The sequence below is a fragment of the Protomyctophum bolini genome, assembly GCF_963924005.1.
Source record: "Protomyctophum bolini genome assembly, chromosome: 13".
Lineage (NCBI taxonomy): Eukaryota > Metazoa > Chordata > Actinopteri > Myctophiformes > Myctophidae > Protomyctophum > Protomyctophum bolini.
The window spans coordinates 7,230,126-7,250,865 of NC_137874.1; the positions used below are offsets into that span (position 1 = coordinate 7,230,126).

A 20,740-nucleotide genomic window follows, 5' to 3' on the forward strand; every position below is an offset into this window, starting at 1 on the left:
ATATTAAAGTTACAAGTAAAAAAAAAAAAAAAAAAAAAAAAAGTCTGGAATTCAAAATGTACTTGAGTAAAAAAGCACAAAAGCATTGGCATCAAAATGTACTTAAAGTACTTAAATGTACAAAAGTAAAAGTATGCAGTGCAATGCAACTCCCTGAGTTGCATTGGTGTGGTTGACCTTAAAGACCGTCTCGTCCCGACCCCCTTTTGGTGTGGTTTGGGGCTTTAGAGCGGTCTGTAACAATTCATTCATCCGTCGGTATATTTAGAGATTTACAATTTAGGGATTTAGCAGACAGAGCTATATGAACATGATTGTGTACACACCTTCAGTTCTGGCTCTCTCTCACATTCTTCTATATAAAGCTCATAGAGCTTCTGGTATAAACTCTTCTTCCCACCAGAAGAGGCTCTCCTTTTGGCCGGTCGCTGTCGAGCACTTTCTACAATGTACTGTCGGAACAGAGAGAGAGTCACGTCACATTTAATACAGACTGGAATGAGCATATTCTACAATGTACTGTCGGAACAGAGAGAGAGTCACGTCACATTTAATACAGACTGGAATGAGCATATTCTACAATGTACTGTTGGAACAGAGAGAGAGTCACGTCACATTTAATACAGACTGGAATGAGCATATTCTACAATGTACTGTTGTGGAACAGAGAGAGAGTCACGTCACATTTAATACAGACTGGAATGAGCATATTCTACAATGTACTGTTGTGGAACAGAGAGAGAGTCACGTCACATTTAATACAGACTGGAATGAGCATATTCTACAATGTACTGTTGTGGAACAGATTTAATAGAGATTGCAATGACACGATCACAGCTAGAGACCGACCGATGCCAGATATTTGGGTCTGGTTGGTGCCGATCCCACCATTCCTGCCATTTCTACTTTCTGAATTATGTATGTATGTATGTATGCTACTGTAATTTGTTTTGTATTGTAATGTGTTATTAACTGTTGCTTGTGTGATGGACAAAATGCTAATACTTCTCTTGGGACTTTATTGTGCTTTTCTACCAGAAAGTGGGGAAACAATCGGAAACAACAACAAAAGACCACCTGGCCCTATTCAACACTGAGAAGCGTGCTGAAATGCATGCAAAACCCACACCGAAAATGTTACGTGAAGGCCTTACCTCGGCACGATCCAATGCATATTCTAAAACTTGTTGCTGAAAAAGGGGAAGGAGAGAAAAAAAGCATTACAACTAGATCGACTAGATCTGCTATTTTTCACACTTTTGTTGTGCGTGACACCGTTTTGTTTGACACTGTAGTATAATGATCAAGTAGGGCATTAATTACGGGGGAGAGAAGGAAAAAAAACACACAAATATGGAGATAAGAGGTTTCTGCCCGACGGCAACAAAATGTGTTTACCATTGTGGTCCACCACCAGATGCAAGGGGAGTGACAGTAGACGATCCTGTCTGTTCCGCCAGCCTCACACCGTCACCTTCCCAAAGCCACCATTCACTCCCTGTGTACGGCAAGTGCGGTAAAGAAAATATTAAACACAATTTGCACTAAACATGTTCTAGGGATAGTAGTATTAGTAGTAGTAGTAGTAATGATAGTCAACTGAAAGTGACCGAGTAGTGGCCAAAGAGATGACTTTTCCGGTTCATTCTTCTCACCTGGGCTGAGGTGAAAGGTTTGGGGAATTGGGGGATGGTTCACTGGGGGAGGTGTTAGGCTGGGGGGGTGGGGTGGTAGTTGGGGGTTCACTGTCAGGGTTGCCGTGTTGGCTTGTTTCCCGCCAAAGTTGGCTTGTTTTTTCCACTTGGCAACCCTGTTCCTATTGCAAATGAACACAGTGAATCACTGTGTTAATTTGCAGTAGGAACAGGGTTGCCAAGTCTGCAAATTTGCCGCCAATTTGGGGCCTCTACTTCTGGTGTCTCTAGTCTCTACTTATTAAGCCCTGGCTAAAGTATGTGTGTAGTATAATAGTATAATAAATGACAAAAACATTCATTATTATAGACATACATAGTATTTACAATGATAAATGCATCAAATATTTTTTAGGTGCGCCTCCTAGACACAGGATTAATGTTTGTCTTTAGTTCAATGTCTCTTTATTGTTAATGGCATTTAATGTTTGTGCTGGCACCGTTTGTTTCACACCACCATTACATCATCTAATCAACATGAGTTAGACTTTAATATATTAGCGCCCCTCACTTCACACGGGTGTGATTTTTTCCCCATTATAAACAAAGACATGATGAACTAACTAGAAAACACATCTGACCTAAATCAAAACATGACCCCCTCCCTCCCCTATCCATGACCCTGAATTGTTGTGTCTTCCAAATAGACAACCTCCATAAGACCCTGTATCACAGGCAAGATGGCATGCCATACACACACACACACACGACCTAACTAAGCTTAAGTTAACCACTTTTTGTGTGTGGATGGCGTTAAAAGTGTGATATAACAACAACAAAAGCCAGACACATCAAAATCAAATGAGGCTAAAACAGCAACAAGCAGCTCGTTCAGTTCATGGAGGAGGAGGTGGCCTAGAATTAAACACGCCAAGGAGGATGCCTCCGTGATGTCACTAACACCCGGAAGTGTGTGTAGACTAGTGTGACAGTGTCACAACAACAAGGGAGCAGACATTTGAAGGGGGAGACGTACAAACGTAGCTTTATATTTACAACAAGAAGCGTCGACGCAGAAAGGTCATTTTTAACAAGCAAACAAGTACTTAGCCTCGACAATGACACTGTTTAGATGTCCCAACCAAGGTCCCTTCACGAATACAGACACTTCCACATGTCCCTAACATCTGTTATGTTACATCCTACAATGTATTCCTACAAAGGAATCAAAACCAAACCACTTGTTTACTCGCACACAAAGACGTACAAAAAAATAAAGAAACATCTCGACAACATTAAACGTTATAAGCAGCTTCTGACAGGCGTTTTTTATTGACTGACAGTTAGCAGAATTACAGTACATTTCAAGCACAACTCAATACAGTCAACTGTGAGTGGACGACCCAATAAAGCACTACACTTGTTTACAAGAGGGTCCACCTTGTTCAATTCATCATAACATTTAGAGACGTACACCACACACCGTAGTCGTGACGACACAACCCTATCCTTGGCATCACCATCGCGGCTAACGTTAGCATGCTAGCCTGTTCCTGTTAGTGGAGCAGCAGAGAGCATATCATAGCCTGCAAGTTGTGCTGCGTTAGCTCCGTGTGGCTAAAAAAAAACGCTACAAAACAATCCCGTTCCCGAGGCCGCCGCTTCCTGGGAGCGACGCTGCCGTCGGGCGGCCCCGCGCACCACCTTACCTCTTCGGGTTGCATAGCAGGTGAGCGCAGCTCCGGCTGCCGGGAAGCCTCCGAATGAGACAGAGATACTTCAGTGTGTTTCATTCAGATAAAACTACGAGGGCAGCAGCCATCTTCTTTCCAGTGTGACAACAACAGCTACACTTCCGGTTTGGTGACACGGGAGGGGAGGAGGGAGGGAGGCGTCGCGAGCGAGCGAGTGGGCGGAGTCTGTCTAGAAGAAGCACCGTTACTTTACATCTAATAGTCAGAGGATATTTAATAAGAAATCTGGGAATACATTTCTTACCGAGAATTTTCTTCACCAATGTGTTTGTAAAGGTGTCTACTGACATATCCCACATTGGTTTCTATTCAACCATTTTTGACAGCTGCTGAAAGTCGGGGTGCCATTAACAACTAATAGGCAAAATGTTCTACGTTTCATTATGCTTTATGTAGCATGTGACGTGTCAAACTAGGGGGGTTTCATGATTCGGAACCCATTCCAAATCAGACATGATGCCCCTATTAATTAAAGACATCAAAACAATTCCTAAACATTAATCTTCTTCAAATGTTAGTGCTTTCTTTGACTTCTGTTCTGGATCCTGTGCAGCTTTATCGATGGGTCTGACTCTGAAACTGTGGTCGGTATGTTTTTGAGTGGTGCAACCACTCCTATAGACAGCTTTGTGTGTCCCTGGGTCTGTCCCTGGCTGGCTGGCTGGCTGGCTGGCGGCTGGCTGGGTCTGTCCGAGCACGAAACACTTACCTAACACACACACACGCACGCACGCGCACACACACACACACACACACACACACACACACACACACACACACACACACACACACACACACAGTACACACACACACAAACTGTATACCGTATATGATTTGGGTTTGGGGTGTTACAGTACAGTACAGTGACAGTACAGTAGCTACAGTAGAGGGACCCCCATGCACACAGTTACTGTCATTTCTCACCAGAACCGGGCCGGCCCCCTGGATGTGTTCCTGGGGGGGTCTGGATGTTCCGGGGACCCCCCGAGGACCCCCACACGGTAACTCAACCGTTTCGGAACCGGGCCGGCACCCTGGCCGCGTTCCTGTGGGTCTGGAACTTCCATGGGACACCCACACAGAGTTGCACCACTCACTTCACACGGGTGTGATTTGTTTCTTGAACACCAACACACAACGCACACTGGCTGCAGACATTCAATGTGCATACTGCACAGTATTGAGTTAAATTAATCCAAAATATTAATAGGACATACCAGTATAATAATGCAAAAGAAAACACAAACACACACACACACACACACACACACACACACACACACACACACACACACACACACACACACACACACACACACACACACACACACACACACACTTTTTAATAAGATCATTGCATTCATTTCATTAATTCAGCAAATGAATTGTGTTTAAAATGATGACAGGCATGATGTGTCCCCATCCCTGGACCCTGTTGCATTGAGTATTTGATGCAGTATTTGATGACTCTGTAAACTCAACCATGTTATCCCACCATTGGACACTAGGGGGCAGAGAAGTATTGCAAATTGAACACCTCACACTAGTTAAACAGCCCAACAGCTCTGCTGTGGAATTGTCAGAATGAATGAATAGGTTGGATTAAAATTAAGGAGATGAGATTAATGTAGCCCAATATCTCTTTAGGACATAGGATGAATCCGGTTTCATTTAAAGGAGGTTTAGGAGGAGGACATTTGTAATGTATCGCAAAAAAAAATCTGAATCAACTTCATTGTCACGTCACAGGTTTACAGGTGTATATAAAAAAACAATTGAGAAATGTGTTTCCGTTTCCGTACGTACAAACTCAGTATACGTATAATATGAGTATAAAACTCAGAGAATAAACTAGCAAAAGTGCTCCTCGCAGCACAGGTCTCCACCAGGTCACGTCCACGGTTTGAAACATTTCGTTCATAACTGGCCACTCCTGTAAACCGAAAACTTATTTATTTGTATTTAACCTTTATTTAACCAGTAAAAACACATTGAGACTGAATCTCTTTTGCAAGTGGGAACTGGCCAAAAAGCGGAAAACTAAATTACACTTCAACGCTACATCGTAGACTATACATGTCAAACAACAAACAGCCAAATAATACATCCATTACATGATACCTCAAGAAACCTATACTTTATACAACAAATTAAATCTACACTAACGGTAACCGGGCACAAGGAATTGTGCACAGAGCAAATGCACAACGTATAATATACATTATAAACAGGAAAAAAAATCAAAGGCTATATACACATCTGAACATGTGCAGGTGTTGGACTGTATACATTTAAGTTGATCCCTTTGAAACGTCTCAAAGGAACTTGCGAGGCCAATTTTAGTCTGAACTGCAGGTCCTTCCACGACCAGGGGCCAAAGAAAGCGAGACACTTTTTAACCCCCCCCCCCCTCAGATTTGAAGGCTGGCACTATACACGCCGTGGTAGGCCCGTAGCCAGACTATATCCTGCATGTGGCCCCCGCGGGCCGCCATGTTGCCAGTATTACTATTATTCTGCCTCCTGGTATACTTGCTGTGAAGAAAAAGATTATGTAACATTGTTGCAGACACATAAGAGACACGTACGTACTGCGTATAATGGGACTGTCATTGGTTGTTGATTTGTTTCTGCATAGTGCAAGATGCATGTATCGGGTGCATATAGCCTGTACGTACATTGATATTTAAGTGGGGGTTTTCTTAATTTGTTTCTTCTTACTTGACTCCTATTGTGTCACTACTCTTAGCGGTATAGAGTACTAATTTTCCTCTGTGTCTGTTCTCTAACTGCTGTTCTGCCTCTGGTGTGTGTGTCTGTCCATCCGTCCGTCCGTCCGTCCGTCCGTCCGTCCGTCCGTCTGTATAATCCCTATACAACAATGTCACATCACACAGCCCTGAACAGCCTATAGGCCACCCGGCCTGGCAGAGATACAGTACTATAATGTGCTGTATGTGGTTCCCTTTCTAGTTTAGATGAAATGTTGCTTGACCACTAAGAATATAATTTACTACAAGCTTGTTGTATGCCATGTTGATGCTTACCAGGTATCCTAGTTACTTTAGACAGATGCTAGGCTGACGTCAACCTGGCATCCTCGTTTCTTTGAAGTACTGCATTGTGTTCTTTGCACGCTATTTATGTGACCATGTGTGTACCCTGTCGTTTGTTGACGAGGGTTTATGCCTGGTGTTCCACTCTGTAAGTCACTCTGGATAAGTCTACTCAATGCAATAATGTAATTGTTCAGAGTTACATGTGGGATCTCGCTGACATTAAGAGCTCGGAGGGTGACTCAGTCGCGCGCGCACATTTTGTTTTGTCCCAAGTGATGACAACAGGCCACACTACTGTTAAATGGGTTCACTGTCCAAAGATTTGTCTCCATTTAGCCTCTCTACTCCCCAATGATGTAATGATATCCCGTCCTCCCACATTATGCCTCGTGAGTCGTGCCTTTTCATACTCAGTGGAAGCAGTGGAAATAAGAGGGCAGGACGTGCATATATATATCCTGGGCCTGGCGGAGGCGTGCTCTCTGCTGAGCGCCCCTATAGTGTGATTAAGCGACGCGCATTACTGCATCTGCACACCTGCACAACCATTGGGCAAGGCGATGGGAATAAGTCTTATTACGCGGCATACCTTAAACCATGTCTGTCTACACTCTCGTCAGATGTGCAGGTTTTGCCTCAGGTGCCGTTGCTGCGGCTGCTGTCCATAACACAAGAGAAGAAGTATTTAGTACCGTTCATTTTAAACCTACATCATCATCATACGTCTGTCCAAGTACTTTCACCTCTGCCCGACCTGACCTCAAGGCAACGCACATCATCGCGAGCTCTATAAACATTTATTATCCTTGCCGGTACAGGTAGACACACAGTCGCCCCCTTTTTACGCAACGACTCCCGATTAAAAACTCACTTAACTACTTCCCCATATTAGATTACATTTTAATGTTTGTTTCTTTTAATGATATTTTCAGACTATAGCACAGAAGCACATCAATGTTTTTGCCCAATCATACGATGACGGGCATTACTTGAAAGAAAACCGTGAATAAATAAAAGCCAAGCCTGATTCATATCTGTTGTATGATGGGCGTGCGCCAAAACAGTTGATCAGCAAGCTCAGCATGACATGACGTCACGTCAGGTTGTGAGCTTGTTGATCTGCTCTATTTGGTCAAGTGATAACATATGATGGTAGTCTAAATAAAACTTGAGTCTACTTGTTTCTATATCATGGCTGCCATGCCAGTGCAAAACATAAAGGCCTATATGCATGCTTGTATATAAAATATATATATTATATAGAAAAACAAAATAGTCTCTATAAGCTTCTGAAAACAGGCCTGGGCCGTGGCTCAGCGGGCCGAGTCTGGCAGTGTGTGCCGCGGGTTCGACTCCCGATCCCGACGGCCTTTACTGCATGTCACTCCCCCCCATCTCTCTCCCCCATTTCCTGTCAGCCTATATACTGTCTGTCCCTCTATAAAAAAAAAATACAAATAAAATAAAGGCGAAAGCCGCAAAAAAGAAAAAAAACATAAAAGGAAAAAAAAAAGCTTCTGAAAACATATCGTCAAAAACTGTTACTTTTTAGCTTCATTTTTTTTTTACTCCATGCTGGAGACACATAAAGGCATTCCAAGCTGTGTTTGCTTTAGCACACAAACCCCACCAGTGAGGAACTCTCTCTTTCCTCCGGGCTCCTCTGTCATGTTTTGTAGAGTCTTCTTTCAACGCCACAGTGTCATCATCGCTCTGCATCGCTCTGTCAACACTGCAGAAGGCGCAGGGTGGGGCGCACACTGGACTAGTCTCCACCTGACGCATTCTTTGATTGATCGAATACTTTATTATCAGTTTGCACAAAAGAATGCAAAAAGGGTAACCCGATTTTAAAGGACCACTTCACCACTTTTCAACCTATCTTCATATAATAGGTCCTCACTAATAATCATGATACAATGGCACGATTCTTTCCTACTCAAGCCCACCACCCACCGGCTGCATCCGCCGCGCGGCGCCGCGCGGCGGACACAGCCGCTTCGATTATTTTCAATGAACCTATCGCACACCGGCTCCGTCCGCCGCGTCGCGCCGCGTCGATAGAACCATGCAGTTCTATTTTCCAGGCGGCGCCGCGCGGCAACGCGCCGCTCCGCAGACGGTCGCAGACCGTGTGTGATGGGCTTTAGTCTGTGTCTCATTATAGGAGGACTGTGGGCAGTTTAGAAACCGTCCTCCAGTGACATCATCATTAGGCAGATCTTTTTTAAACAAGATTTTGTTTTACAAAAATGTTTAGATTTTCATTATCGTGAGAACGATGGCTTTCATTTGCGCATTGCAACTTTTCAGGACTAGAAAGCCTGCAGTTTCTATATTAGCTTGTATTCCCCATCGATGATGTCACTGGAGGGAGGTTTCTGAACTGCCCACAGCCCTCCTATGAGACACAGACCGAGTAGAAAACAATTGCGCCATGTTTTCATGATTATTAGTGAGGACCATTTAGATGAAGATAGGTTGAAAAGTGATGAAGTGGTCCTTTAAGCCCGGGGCTTGCTTCCATTAATTAAGGTCCTGTTGTTTCAATTCGTCGAGACATTAAAAGACAAACGATGACATACGGCAAAATGCAAGTATGTGGAACATCTTCTGTGCTAGAGCTGAAGTATACCAAGTACGTGCCAGGGCATGCACAGGGTCAGTCACTTTCACTAAAGTGCTCTGGTCGTAAATGACCGTTGTGACCTGTTTTGGTATAAGGTCACCGCTAGCTGACCCCTGCATGTATGCTGCGAGTGCTCGTTCAGTTATTTCATCCTGCCTCTAGCACAACTGAGCTGGTTTGAATTCCCTTAAGGAGTGTTTGGCCAATCAAGTCGAATCAGTAGGCTGTTTTTTTTATTGAGATAAATTGGACCAGAAATGAGGCTCAGAATTCTGTTTTCAGTTAGTCTCACCTCTCCAGTGCCACATGTTTGATTACGAGCTATATGTCCCGAAAGCAAACCTTTTGGTGTGTGTGCGTGTGTGTGTGTGTGCGAGCGCAGTCGCATGTGAGAGAGACACAAACTGAGCGTGCATGCGTGCGTGCGTGCGTGTGTGCGTGCACTAGTAAGTAAAAAGTTATTAAAGTTTTCATATAATCGCAGTGGAGTAAAAGTACATATTTTCCTCTGAGATGTATAAATACTGAAGACAGTATACAGTACTTGCGTACATGTACTTAATAGGTACACCACTGCTTGTCAGCATACAGTACAGGCCCGGGGGCTTATAACCCCGTTGTTAATGCTATAGTTTCAAGGTTTTATAGACAGCAGCACAGTGAAGATTCAGGAAGGCTGTTAGATCTGAGGGATGTTATGCAACATACCGTATAGGTCCCGTGGAGCTATGTGATTAGAACATTAACTGTTGGACATACAAATGTCCCCCTGGGTATCAATAAAGGTTTATCTTGTCATATTTCATCTTGCATAAGCAACAATTTAAGGATGATATTTAAAACAGCCTTTACATAACAGTTTAAGGTACTTAAACCTGCCTTCATGTCCTCTATGAATCACTGCAATGGCAAAATGTGGTGGGCAGTGCATGGCGTGCACAGGCATTTTGAGGGGCAAGGGCTCAAGTGAAAAAAAGGGCGCCATTGTGCGGCGCGTGGAACCGCCGGCTGTCTTAAAGGGACACTTCACCCTTTTTGCAAAAAAATATACGTATGTTAATGACGTTTAGAAGCTTTAGAACACTTTCCTGGGGTTCTTTATGTGTGTAATAGACTTCAGAGACAACAGGCTCACTGCTACAATCTAAAATATCTAAAACCACATATTACACACATAAATACCCCCAGGAAAGTGTTCTAAAGCTTCTAAACGTCATTAACATATATTTTTTTGCAAAAAGGGTGAAGTGACCCTTTAATAGTGTGTGAGATTTATAGATTCTGGGGCATGAATAATGTTGCACCCTGTAAGGACAACACATTGTTTTCTCAAGTTCAAGTTTGAACTTCTTGAAGGTTGACATTTTTAACCCATTTTGACCTGGGAACGATTCTACAAAATGTCAAGGACCCCTATAGAATCATATGTATTTGGCCTCCGACCCCCATCTGAAAACATTTAAGTTAAAAACGTTCGCTCTGAAAGAATATATATTCCAAATTTTGATTTTCAAAAATAGCAGACCTACAAGCTCGTAGCGTGAGCACTCGTGAGCGCTCGCGCTATATGAGCTTGTAGATCTGCAATTTTTCAACAGCTAAAAAGTACAACATAATGCTTAAAACACCAAAAGGGATTCCCGCCCAAAGTGGGTTAAGCGGATAAAGAAGGGCCAGCGCATAATGTAAGTATTGTTTTTGGTTTAAGGTCTGTAACGAAAACATATCATTTGAACGTGAGCTCGCCTCGGAGCCGTGTTCGGCTTCCTCGGAATCGCTCGCTGTTGTTTCAGCCACTGCTGTTGTCCACTCATATGCTTCTGCATGTGTGTGTAACCTCACGTCACCTGGTCTAAAGTAATTAAGTGCATTTACTCACTCCCAATCACCCAATCCAGCCTCACTCCCAATCTCCCAATCCAGCCTCACTCCCAATCTTCCGCCGTAGTCTGAAAACCCACCTTTTCAGACTCCACCATGGCCCCGGTAGCATGCACTTACCCTACCGCCTTAGGGCTGATTTATACTCCTATTTTAGAGCCGAATAAAAGTCGGTTCGGCTCTGTAGAGCCTATGTGACGTCATTTGAGGTTCGGGGGGGCGGGTACCGTCCTAAAGTCGTCTCTTCGGTGCTACTGAAAATTTCTGACGAGCCGAAATCATTTCGGCACTACAGCGCCGAAACAGTGGTACAATAGGAGTATGAATCGGCCCTTAGATAGCACTTTTTGTAGAATTATATATTATATATATATATATATATATATATATATATATATATATATATATATATATTGATATAGACTTAGCATGTTATGTAGACAGCACTAGAATTGCATTGTATGTAGTCATAGCACTTCATAGTACATAATGTATAGAATAGTACAGTATATAGCCTATGTATAGTTTATATGTATAGTTTCATTATTCCACTGTTACATTCCTAGCTTACGCATGTTTCATGATAACTACTTTTTATGTATGTGATGTATTGCCATGCTTTTTGTTCTTGCTTAATGTAAATCGCTCTGGATTAAATGTCTAAATTGTAAATTGTATTGTACTCAAGTATTATACATAAATATCACACTATTAAGGCAGCCATGGCCCAGGCCAGCCTCTGCCCTTTTACCCGTCTGTAAAACAACTGCCCTTTCCAGACCACAAATGCAGCATTTACTATGAGAAATGCTAATGCCACGCCTTTCCTTCCATGCCATGCCGGAAGGCAGCATTCAGGAGAATTGCATTTTTTCCCGAAGTCTCCTGAACTTAAACACAGCATTTTGCCTTCAACAGATTTGTTTAGAAATACATGCCGTATACAGCACATCTCCACTAGCTAAAGAGTGCTAGGGTTGCGCCCCGAAAATAGCTGATCTACAAGCTCTCAACGCGTCGCAGCGCGACGCGTTGTGAGCTTGTAGATCTGCTGTTTTCGCTATTTTTGTCCAAAAGTGCATGCCCTCTTACGGGATTTCAGCCCCTGCCCCTCTAACACTCTGTGCACGTCCCTGGATATTAGTGTGCTGCTGTGACTGGCTATGTTGGAAACAATGACTGTCTACTATGACAGGGCCAAATAAAGCACCATGTGGGACTATCTATACTATGACAGGGCCAAAGCAAAGACCACTCAGTCTATTTGGCTGAACATGCTCTGAATAAAAAAAACAAATGCATAAAGATAAAAAACTAAAGTATATATCAGCCGTGCACTTCAAGGCTAAAGGATTTATAAAAAGGCATCATCGGATTTATTTTCCCAGATTGCATTTTTGGTGAAAATAAGCTACATGCTGCATGATATATTCAAAATGGCCATGACTTTATTTATGTTAAATTTATGTTCTATATATATATATTTTGTAATGTTTATTTTATTTGAAAGTGAAATGCCCCTTTCAATTTAAATTGCACTCCCGCAATAACAAAAATGTTCTTTAATTCTATACAGTACAACGTTTTCTATTGTATATACGAGGCCCTTGTAGTTAGTGCTCTCACTAAAGTGTCTCAGGTTTTAAATTAGTGCCAGAGTGTATACGTAGCACACACACACAGCTTGTATGAAAAGCAACCAAACGGCTCTCTGGAGCTGTTAAAGCGCCGCATGTGACAAGTAAAACACTGTTTTATACTTCATGTTCACCACAGCGGCTACAGAACACAGAGAGAGAACCACCACATAATGAGCAGCAGCTGCTGAGTCACTCGCACACACGGTGCATGGATATATATATATATATATATATATATATATATATATATATATATAAAAAACCTATGAAAATTAACTTGACAAGCGCGGTATATAGACCTACCCCCAAATGAGGGGGTGGGGGCGGGGGATACTTAACTCTTCCATTCTGGTGTTTAGGTTTTGTGTAATTTAACCCTCCTATAGCTCCTGCCCCATTTTGGGGGATTTATGAAAGATGAGGTTTTATAAATGTGGTGAAGTCATTGGGTTATATTATAATATTTCCTGGTGGGTGAGAGTCAGAACTTAAGCTCGCATGCAAACGATGATGATGATGATGAGTCCAGCTTCTATAAGTCAGTGGTTTCCAAACGTTTTAGCTCAATGAACTAGACATTCGTGCTTTGGATCCAAACTATAGTGAAAATAGCAGATCTACAAGCAACGCATTGTCGTTGCGGTCCTCCCTCCCTCATTCAGTGCCACCTGGTGGAGACCAGTTTTGGTCCTCGTTGCCACCGAAGCGCCCATTATAAATAAAAGAAAGACATTGTAATTCTATTGTGCATGTAATGTGCTGTAACGGTTTCCTCAGTATAGCTTGGGGTGCCAGGCAGGCGTACGTGTGCCTACCAGAGAGGACTTAGCCTCTCCTTTTTTTTTTAAAGTAGCCAGTTGGTTTCAAGGAAACTGACAAAAGGACTCAAATAAAATATAAGGATTCCTTAAATGTGATGGATTAGAACAGGATTTATATTGAAACCAGGGTGCATGGGTTAGGTTACAACATTGTATACTTTGAAATAAAACAACAAAAAGCAGGAAATGGCATACAATATTCATATAACGAAAAGCGACAAATCATGAAACGCCCAAAAATATATATTCAATAAATGTTCAACTGAAACTCTTAGGGTAGGCTACACATGGGGTTATTAGTTAAATTCACCACTCCTTTGAAAGCCAGCAAAATCAGTCTTTGTGAGTTCAGTCAGCGATAAACAAAATAAAGATGGTAATGAAGTGTTTTATCGTCCAAATGTTACTGTTTGTCGTCCAAATGTTCTTGTTTGTCTGGGTTACCTGTGCGTGGGTTATGGTCCCACTCGGTCAACTCAAACAGAGGCAAACAAGCCTCCTGCAGCAATTCACGTCCTCCGTTTACTTCTCCTCCCTGGATTTCATCACAGAGGAGTTTGAAGAGTCTCGACAGCAGGCCTTTCTTCTGCAGGGAGTGCTACTCAAGAAGGTAAAAATAAACAAACAGGTATAGAGAAGAGTGCAGAGTGCTGGACACTATGTCCTTGAGAGCTGCTGCCAGCACACAAACTGTTTTCTCACACCCAGAGTGACACACCTGTGGCAACTATATCCTGAGTAGGGAGATTGCCAGGTGTCAATCATCGTTACCTGGTGATGGCCTGTTGATTATTCAATGAAGAGTCACTTGTGACTCTGGCCGTCACAGTGCATATCATCACCTGAACACCAGATTAGAGGAATTTTCGAAATCTGGATGAAAATGATTATTTTTCTTTCAAAAAGGCGTCCAAAGGCGCCATTGGCACTCTTGGCCACCAGGGGGAGGCGTCCAAAGGCGTGAAGGATAACCCATTCTGGGCGGAATTAACCCCTTTTGGTAAGCGTTGTTATAAACATGTTATACTTTAGCTGTTGAAAAATAGCAGATCAACAAGCTCATAGCGTGGCACCGAGTGCCGCGCTACGAGCTTGTAGATCTGCTATTGTTGCAAAATCGTGAAAATGTGGCGCAAATCTTTGACTATATATATATTCTTTCACAGTGAACGTTTTAATTTCTAATCTTTGCTTCATAAAGTGTGATTTGGGGCTCTAAGGATGAATATAAAATAGTATCAACATCCCAATACTGTCCAATCTTTAGATAGGGAGGGGGTGAAATTATGACAGGCAGTTTCTGCTGTCAAAATATGCAAAAATAGTGTGGATCTGCTCCGTTTGCTCATATTGACAAATAGATAAATCAGGGCATATAATATACTGTCAGTGACGTAGACTCCGTGGGGGCGGCGGGGCTCGAGCCCCCATGAGGAATTAGACCGTTCGCGCAATTCTCGTCTTTGCATTGACTTTGTATATGTAATCACGCCGCTCTAACCATCCTTTTGATTGATTGATTGAAATATGTATTAACAGTTTGCAGAATTACAGTACATTTCAAGCACAAACTCAATACAAAGACTGTTAACTGTGAGTGGACGACCCAATTAAGCGTTGCCTGTCCACTTGTAAACATGCAGACCAGGCATTCAAATGCTATATAATCTGGTGGCTTCTTTACACCTGCCATGGGTAGGGTATGCATAGTACTGTACTCTGCTAATAGGCTACTTGTTCACAATGAGAAGGAGTAGCCAGATGACTCAGTGCAATCATGCAGCCATTTAAACATGCTCTTCTGTTTATAATCTAAACACTGACACGTTTAAAAAGTGTTACAAATAGGTGTTTAGAACCTAAACCGCTTGGGTTTAGTCAGTGTGAAGCGAAAAAAAAACAACAACTCTTTGTGCGTGCGTGTGTGCGTGTTGTAACAATTTACTGTAATGATAATGCTGTAGAAGGCTTTCTGCTGAAATGTCATTTGTTGATTCTTGTCCAGTATCTAAAATAGATGTATACTAATTCATTTGAAAGCTTGCAGATCTGCTAATTGCTTGAGAGATTTGGTGGAGAGAATAAAGGAGTAGACCTACTATAGAGGCCCTGGCTGCAGGGGCCCTGAGGGATGGTATGTTAATGTTTGATTGATAATGTTATTGGACAATAAAATGCAATGGGGTACAGACTATATATAGTCAAGCACAAATGGTCCAAAGGGATAGCCTGTAAACTGAGTTTACAGGCTATTGGTTAAAGAACCAACCGCAGTGAGAGGTTTCCAGGTGGCACCGCCGGGGTCAAATTCACTGGACAGTCACAAAACACTGGAGACTAGGGTTTGGAACAGTGGTGGGAAAAAGTACTCAGTTGTTTGACTTAAGTAAAAGTATCAATATTGCAATTTAGAACTACTTCGTTACAAGTAAAAAAGTACGGAATTGAAAATGTAATGTTGAGTAAAAGTACAAAAGTATCGGCGTCAAAATGTACTTAAAGTAGGCTACTAAAAGTAAAAGTATACTCATTGTGCAGAATGTGCCGGTTCCCTCTTGAGTTATACGTCCCAAGGGAGAGAATCGTAAATCAATCTATAATAGTCTATTAATTAATTCCAATGGAGTGCACATGAAGCTTCTGAAACATGCTTTAGTCCCATGGTCACTGCACTAAATATTGGACCCCATCGTCACACAAGACACACAATCTTCCGAACATTCTGTCACTTTTCAGAGAGACACAAATCAGACAAAAACTACTTTTTTATCGGCATTTCTCTGTGACACACACACACACACGCAAATCTAGCACCAGCGAACGTTTGCGAGACCTGCCGACAGAGTCACATCTCCCAGTTCACTTATAGGAGACCATTATGTACTTCGCACCTAACAGTATAGTGGTGACATTTGGGATGTCATTTGGGATAATCCTAAATAATTCGGCATCACTGGTGAAATTCCTCCTTCTCAGGTGAAAGGAAGCGGCCGGTGACTTCATGTGTGTATATGAGGAGACGTGTTTGTGTTTCACTTCCCTTCAAAGGCTTGACTAAAAACAACTTGTCTTTCTCTAATATATTCTTTCCTCCTTTACAGCTGACAGGGGGGGAGTTTCCCTGGTTGGACATAGCGTGTGGAAGGAACACGTTATTCCAACCAGTTCCTTTCCCCTCCATCAGACGCCCTGGCTGGCAGGGGGAGGCAGTTTAGAGACCAGGATTACTGCATGTTTTTGTGAGGGTACCTACCCTAGGGGGGACACGGGGAGAACATGCAAACTCCACACAGAAAGGCCCTTTCGCCAACCCCGCCTTCGGGTATGGGCACTGATGACGCGGAGGAGGAAACACGCCGCCAGCACCCACAGCGCCCCGAGCGGGAATCGAACCCAGGAGCTTCTAGCTGTGAGGCGACAGCACTACCAACTGTGCCACCGTGCCCCTAAACAAACTTGTCTTCTATGGGTGCAGATTCCAAGCACCGTGAGACGTCAAAAGAACATTAAAGACTGTATAGGGATCGGCAGTGACAGGGAGCAACGGGGAATTGGCTGGCATGAAGACTCAATTCTGAGAAAAGGGGAAATTGTAAAAAGAAAAATGATCTCTATAGTCTGTGCACCAGTTAAGAAACGATTATAATACATTTGCCATGCTCTTGTGTGAGTGGTTGTGATGATGACCTTTTGAAATGCTCATTCACATCGACTTATTATTATTAGGGACTATTCTTTTTTTATTCATAGGCCTAAATTAATACATATTTTGGTGTGTACATGTGTGTGTGTGTGTGTGTGTGTGTGTGTGTGTGTGTGTGTGTGTGTGTGTGTGTGCACGCGCGGCGCGTGCATTACTCTTGAAGCAATGGCGGATGATGGGGACATAATCCAGATGTGATCATCATGATCTTGTTGTTCCAGTATTCCCAGTGCAGTTATGGGAGAAATAAACAAAGTATACACGGAACAGATGACAATGAGATAATACATGACGAAAAGAGGATGTGCGTGTGTAGTGTATGTTTGTAGCTGTGTGCACGCGCATGTGTGTGTGTATGTGTGTGTGTGTGCAGGTGTGTGTGTGTGTCTGGGTGTGTGTGGGGGGCTCACACCATACATGGGGTGGCATACATACACATACATACAGTACATTGGCAAAATAGATTGTGAGTGACAGCCAGGAACATGCATACTGACCTCCTGATAATCCCCCCATGCCTCTTTGTATCAGTTTATCATTCCAGAAGGCTGAGGTCAGTTTCAACAGCGCTGATCTGGTCATCTCCCCGATATAAATGTGTTCCATGTGGGACCTCTTGTTATACTCCTCTGCAGCTCCCTTCTCTGCTTTCATCCACCGGCCGCAGATCATCTTCCATGTCCTTCTATCATCTGAGATATATAGAAGACAATTAAGGAAGGAGCTCCCGGAGATGGTGGGAGTCAAGGGGGGACCTTTCCGTTTCGGCGCGGTTCAGCTCATGGCTGGTGGAGATGAGAAGCGCAGCTGTCACCCGGACCAGACCAGGTGAAGTAGTATAGTATAGTATACGTGTTGGAATAAACGTTGAAGTCCACTCCAAAATTCACTTTCAAACTTTCTGTCAGATGAAAGAACTGTTAACGTTATATAATGCACGTCCTCCGGACCGGAAGCTGCATTTTTCCCAACCAGTCACAATTGTGTTTTCATGCCCGGGGGGAATGTAAAGTAAACAGACATGCACATCTGACATAATGAAAGTGCCTTGACCCTGACTTATATTGTCAGCACTATGATTAATGCAATTGACTCTCCTCGTGAGCTGTGAAAAGGCTGGGAACAATTGGTAATCACAAAATGTCATGGTCTGTATAGCCAAATAGGCATTGGAAGGACTCTCTAATATCACAATAGTGCATGGCCTATCAGCTTCAGTGCTGTCTGTGTCAGCGTGGGAAAGGCTGTGCTGCTGTACGGTGGTTACTTAGGACCAGTAGTCAGTCACCCTTCATGGTGGGCTATAGTTGTTTTACAGCGTCCGCAGTCGTTATCCCCTGGGGTTTATTGGTGCATTTCTGTGGTCGATTTGAGCGTCCGGAGCCTCATGTGAATCAGCTTATTGTTCACAACAATGAGCTATTCTCTAGTTTCTCTCTCTCTCTCTCTCTCTCTCTCTTCCAAGGAACGCTGGAGGGCATTTACAGTTGAGAGGCTACAGTATACATATACTGTAGCAGGAGTCTCTTCAAGTGTTCAAAATTATATCTTTATTTTAAGACTTGTTTGTCTAGAATTACACCATGGCAATGAGTTTACAAATGAGTATTCATCTATTTAGACGAGCAAATGCACGGTGTGTGTTGTTGATGAAAGTGTAAATGCATAGTCAGTATGTTTACAATAAGTCATGCCAGGTCACTTTGTTTGATAATGTCGCACACTAGTGATTTCCAGTAAAGGCATTCGTCTAAAAAATACAAATATAGGCTATATATATATATATATATATATATATATATATATATATATATATATATATATATAAAGAAAAGAAAGAGGAAAGAGAAAACACAAGAAAAATAAAAGCACAAGAACAGAGCGAAAAATACCAGGTAGAATTCAAAAACCTGATACTGATACTATTATGTTATACTTATCCCATTAACACCGGGAAAGCATCTGTTGTCATTTTAGATGTTTAGCAATGGATATTCAAAAATAGCAAATGCATATATATACCGTAAGCTCGCTCACAACACAACACTTTGTGTCGTGCTGTGAGCTTGTACATCTGCTATTTTTGAACAAAAAAAAAGTGAAAACACAAAATTACATTTAAATAATATTATATTCTGAAGTTAAAAGAATGAAAAACAACAACACATGCTATACTATATTCCTTTGTTCCACTTAAAATTTAAAAGCAGCTGGCATTGTGAAGTGAACCAGTTGAAGAGGGTGAACTGGGTCAATCCCAGACGCCGCAGGGAATTACAGTAGTCCAGCCAAGAGGTGATAAAAGTGTGGAGAACCCAACTGTTTCCAGGTCCTTTATACGAGGCCAAAAGCCTTGTCTTTAAATGATAACAACTTGTTTTAGTTTCAACATCTTGAAGGCCGGTTCTTTTACTTGATATTACCCTGCAGACATTCTTCAAAATCTTTCGCATTTTAAATCTTTTTTTTCCGCATGTCAGCCAAATGGGCTAAGCATGACCTTAGTTTCAGACGGGGGAAGAGAGAGAGAGAGAGAGAGAGAGAGAGAGAGAGAGAGAGAGAGAGAGAGAGAGAGAGAGAGAGAGTCAGTGACACAGAGAGGACAGAATAGAGAGAGTATGCTGCATCTACACTAATACGTTTTAACTTAAAAACACAATTTCTGCTATTTAGAACCACCTACAACAAAGACCTGAAAACGCTGCTGACGACGACATCCCTGCGTTCCCTTCCTGAGCTGTCTCTTATCAGTCACTCGTGTCCGATCCTTGAGTCATCAAGTTCCATATATTGCATGACCCTTTTCTGGAAGAAAACTTAATGACGATCACTATACCAGTGGTTCTTTATTAAACAATAAACATGTTAGACATTGTGAGTGAATTCCAGGCTTGCTGGCATTGTTGTCTATATGCTATAGAAGCCATATGTTGAGCAGTCTTCTTCGTGTTCAGCCATTTTGTTTTTTCGGCCAGGTCAACTCCATTGCATTGTGGAGCATGGCTATAATGTGTTCCATGGTTTGGGGTTAATCAGAAAATACTATAAAAACACTATACTGCCAACATGTGCTTCAAGGTATTATATGTATTATAAGAGATTTGCGACATGAAGAGCCGGTTTGGGTGAGGCCAGGAAGAACCAGCAGTATAGGCTATACCTATTTTAAAGTATATATATATATTTTAATCAATGAACAAATAGGTTTACTTTGGAATGTCAAGAAAACTTTAGTTTCAAATGTCCTGATCGACCTCAGTGACAGACTACGTGTCTGATGATGGCAGTGCACTGTGCAGTGGTTACTGGTTAGCACCTCACAGCAAGAAAGCCCCATGAGGTTCAAATCCCAGCAGGGGCCTGGCCTTCCTGCTGTGTGGAGGAGTCTGGATCATGTTCTCCGCGGGTTTGCGGTGGGCTTCCTCCAAGGGCACTATACGGTTTCCTCCCACACCGAAAGAGACATCCATTATTATGCTATTGCATATGAACTGCTCTCAGTGCCCTTGTACTACATAGCGTTCCAACTGGGCGCTGCATGGTGACAGAAAATGTGGAAGTAGCAATGACAAAGCACCGCACGGTTTGCATTACCTTGAGTGACGAAGGACGAACCCCG

At 42.6% G+C, this 20,740-nt stretch overlaps 1 protein-coding gene across 2 annotated transcripts in view; it reads right to left on the reverse strand.

Moving 5' to 3' along the window:
* The window catches only part of supt20 (SPT20 homolog, SAGA complex component), a 31,086-nt gene extending 27,604 nt beyond the window's left edge, over window positions 1-3,482 (reverse strand). For both annotated transcript variants that reach the window (XM_080780544.1, XM_080780543.1), the window contains exons 1-4: window positions 3,344-3,482; window positions 1,399-1,498; window positions 1,155-1,190; window positions 327-452 (exon numbers count right to left, since the gene is read on the reverse strand). In XM_080780544.1, the coding sequence (XP_080636670.1) occupies window positions 327-452; window positions 1,155-1,190; window positions 1,399-1,401 (165 nt within the window). In that variant the 5' untranslated portion in view covers window positions 1,402-1,498; window positions 3,344-3,482. The remainder of the gene's footprint in view (window positions 1-326; window positions 453-1,154; window positions 1,191-1,398; window positions 1,499-3,343) is intronic.
* Between the last annotated feature and the right edge of the window lie 17,258 nt (window positions 3,483-20,740).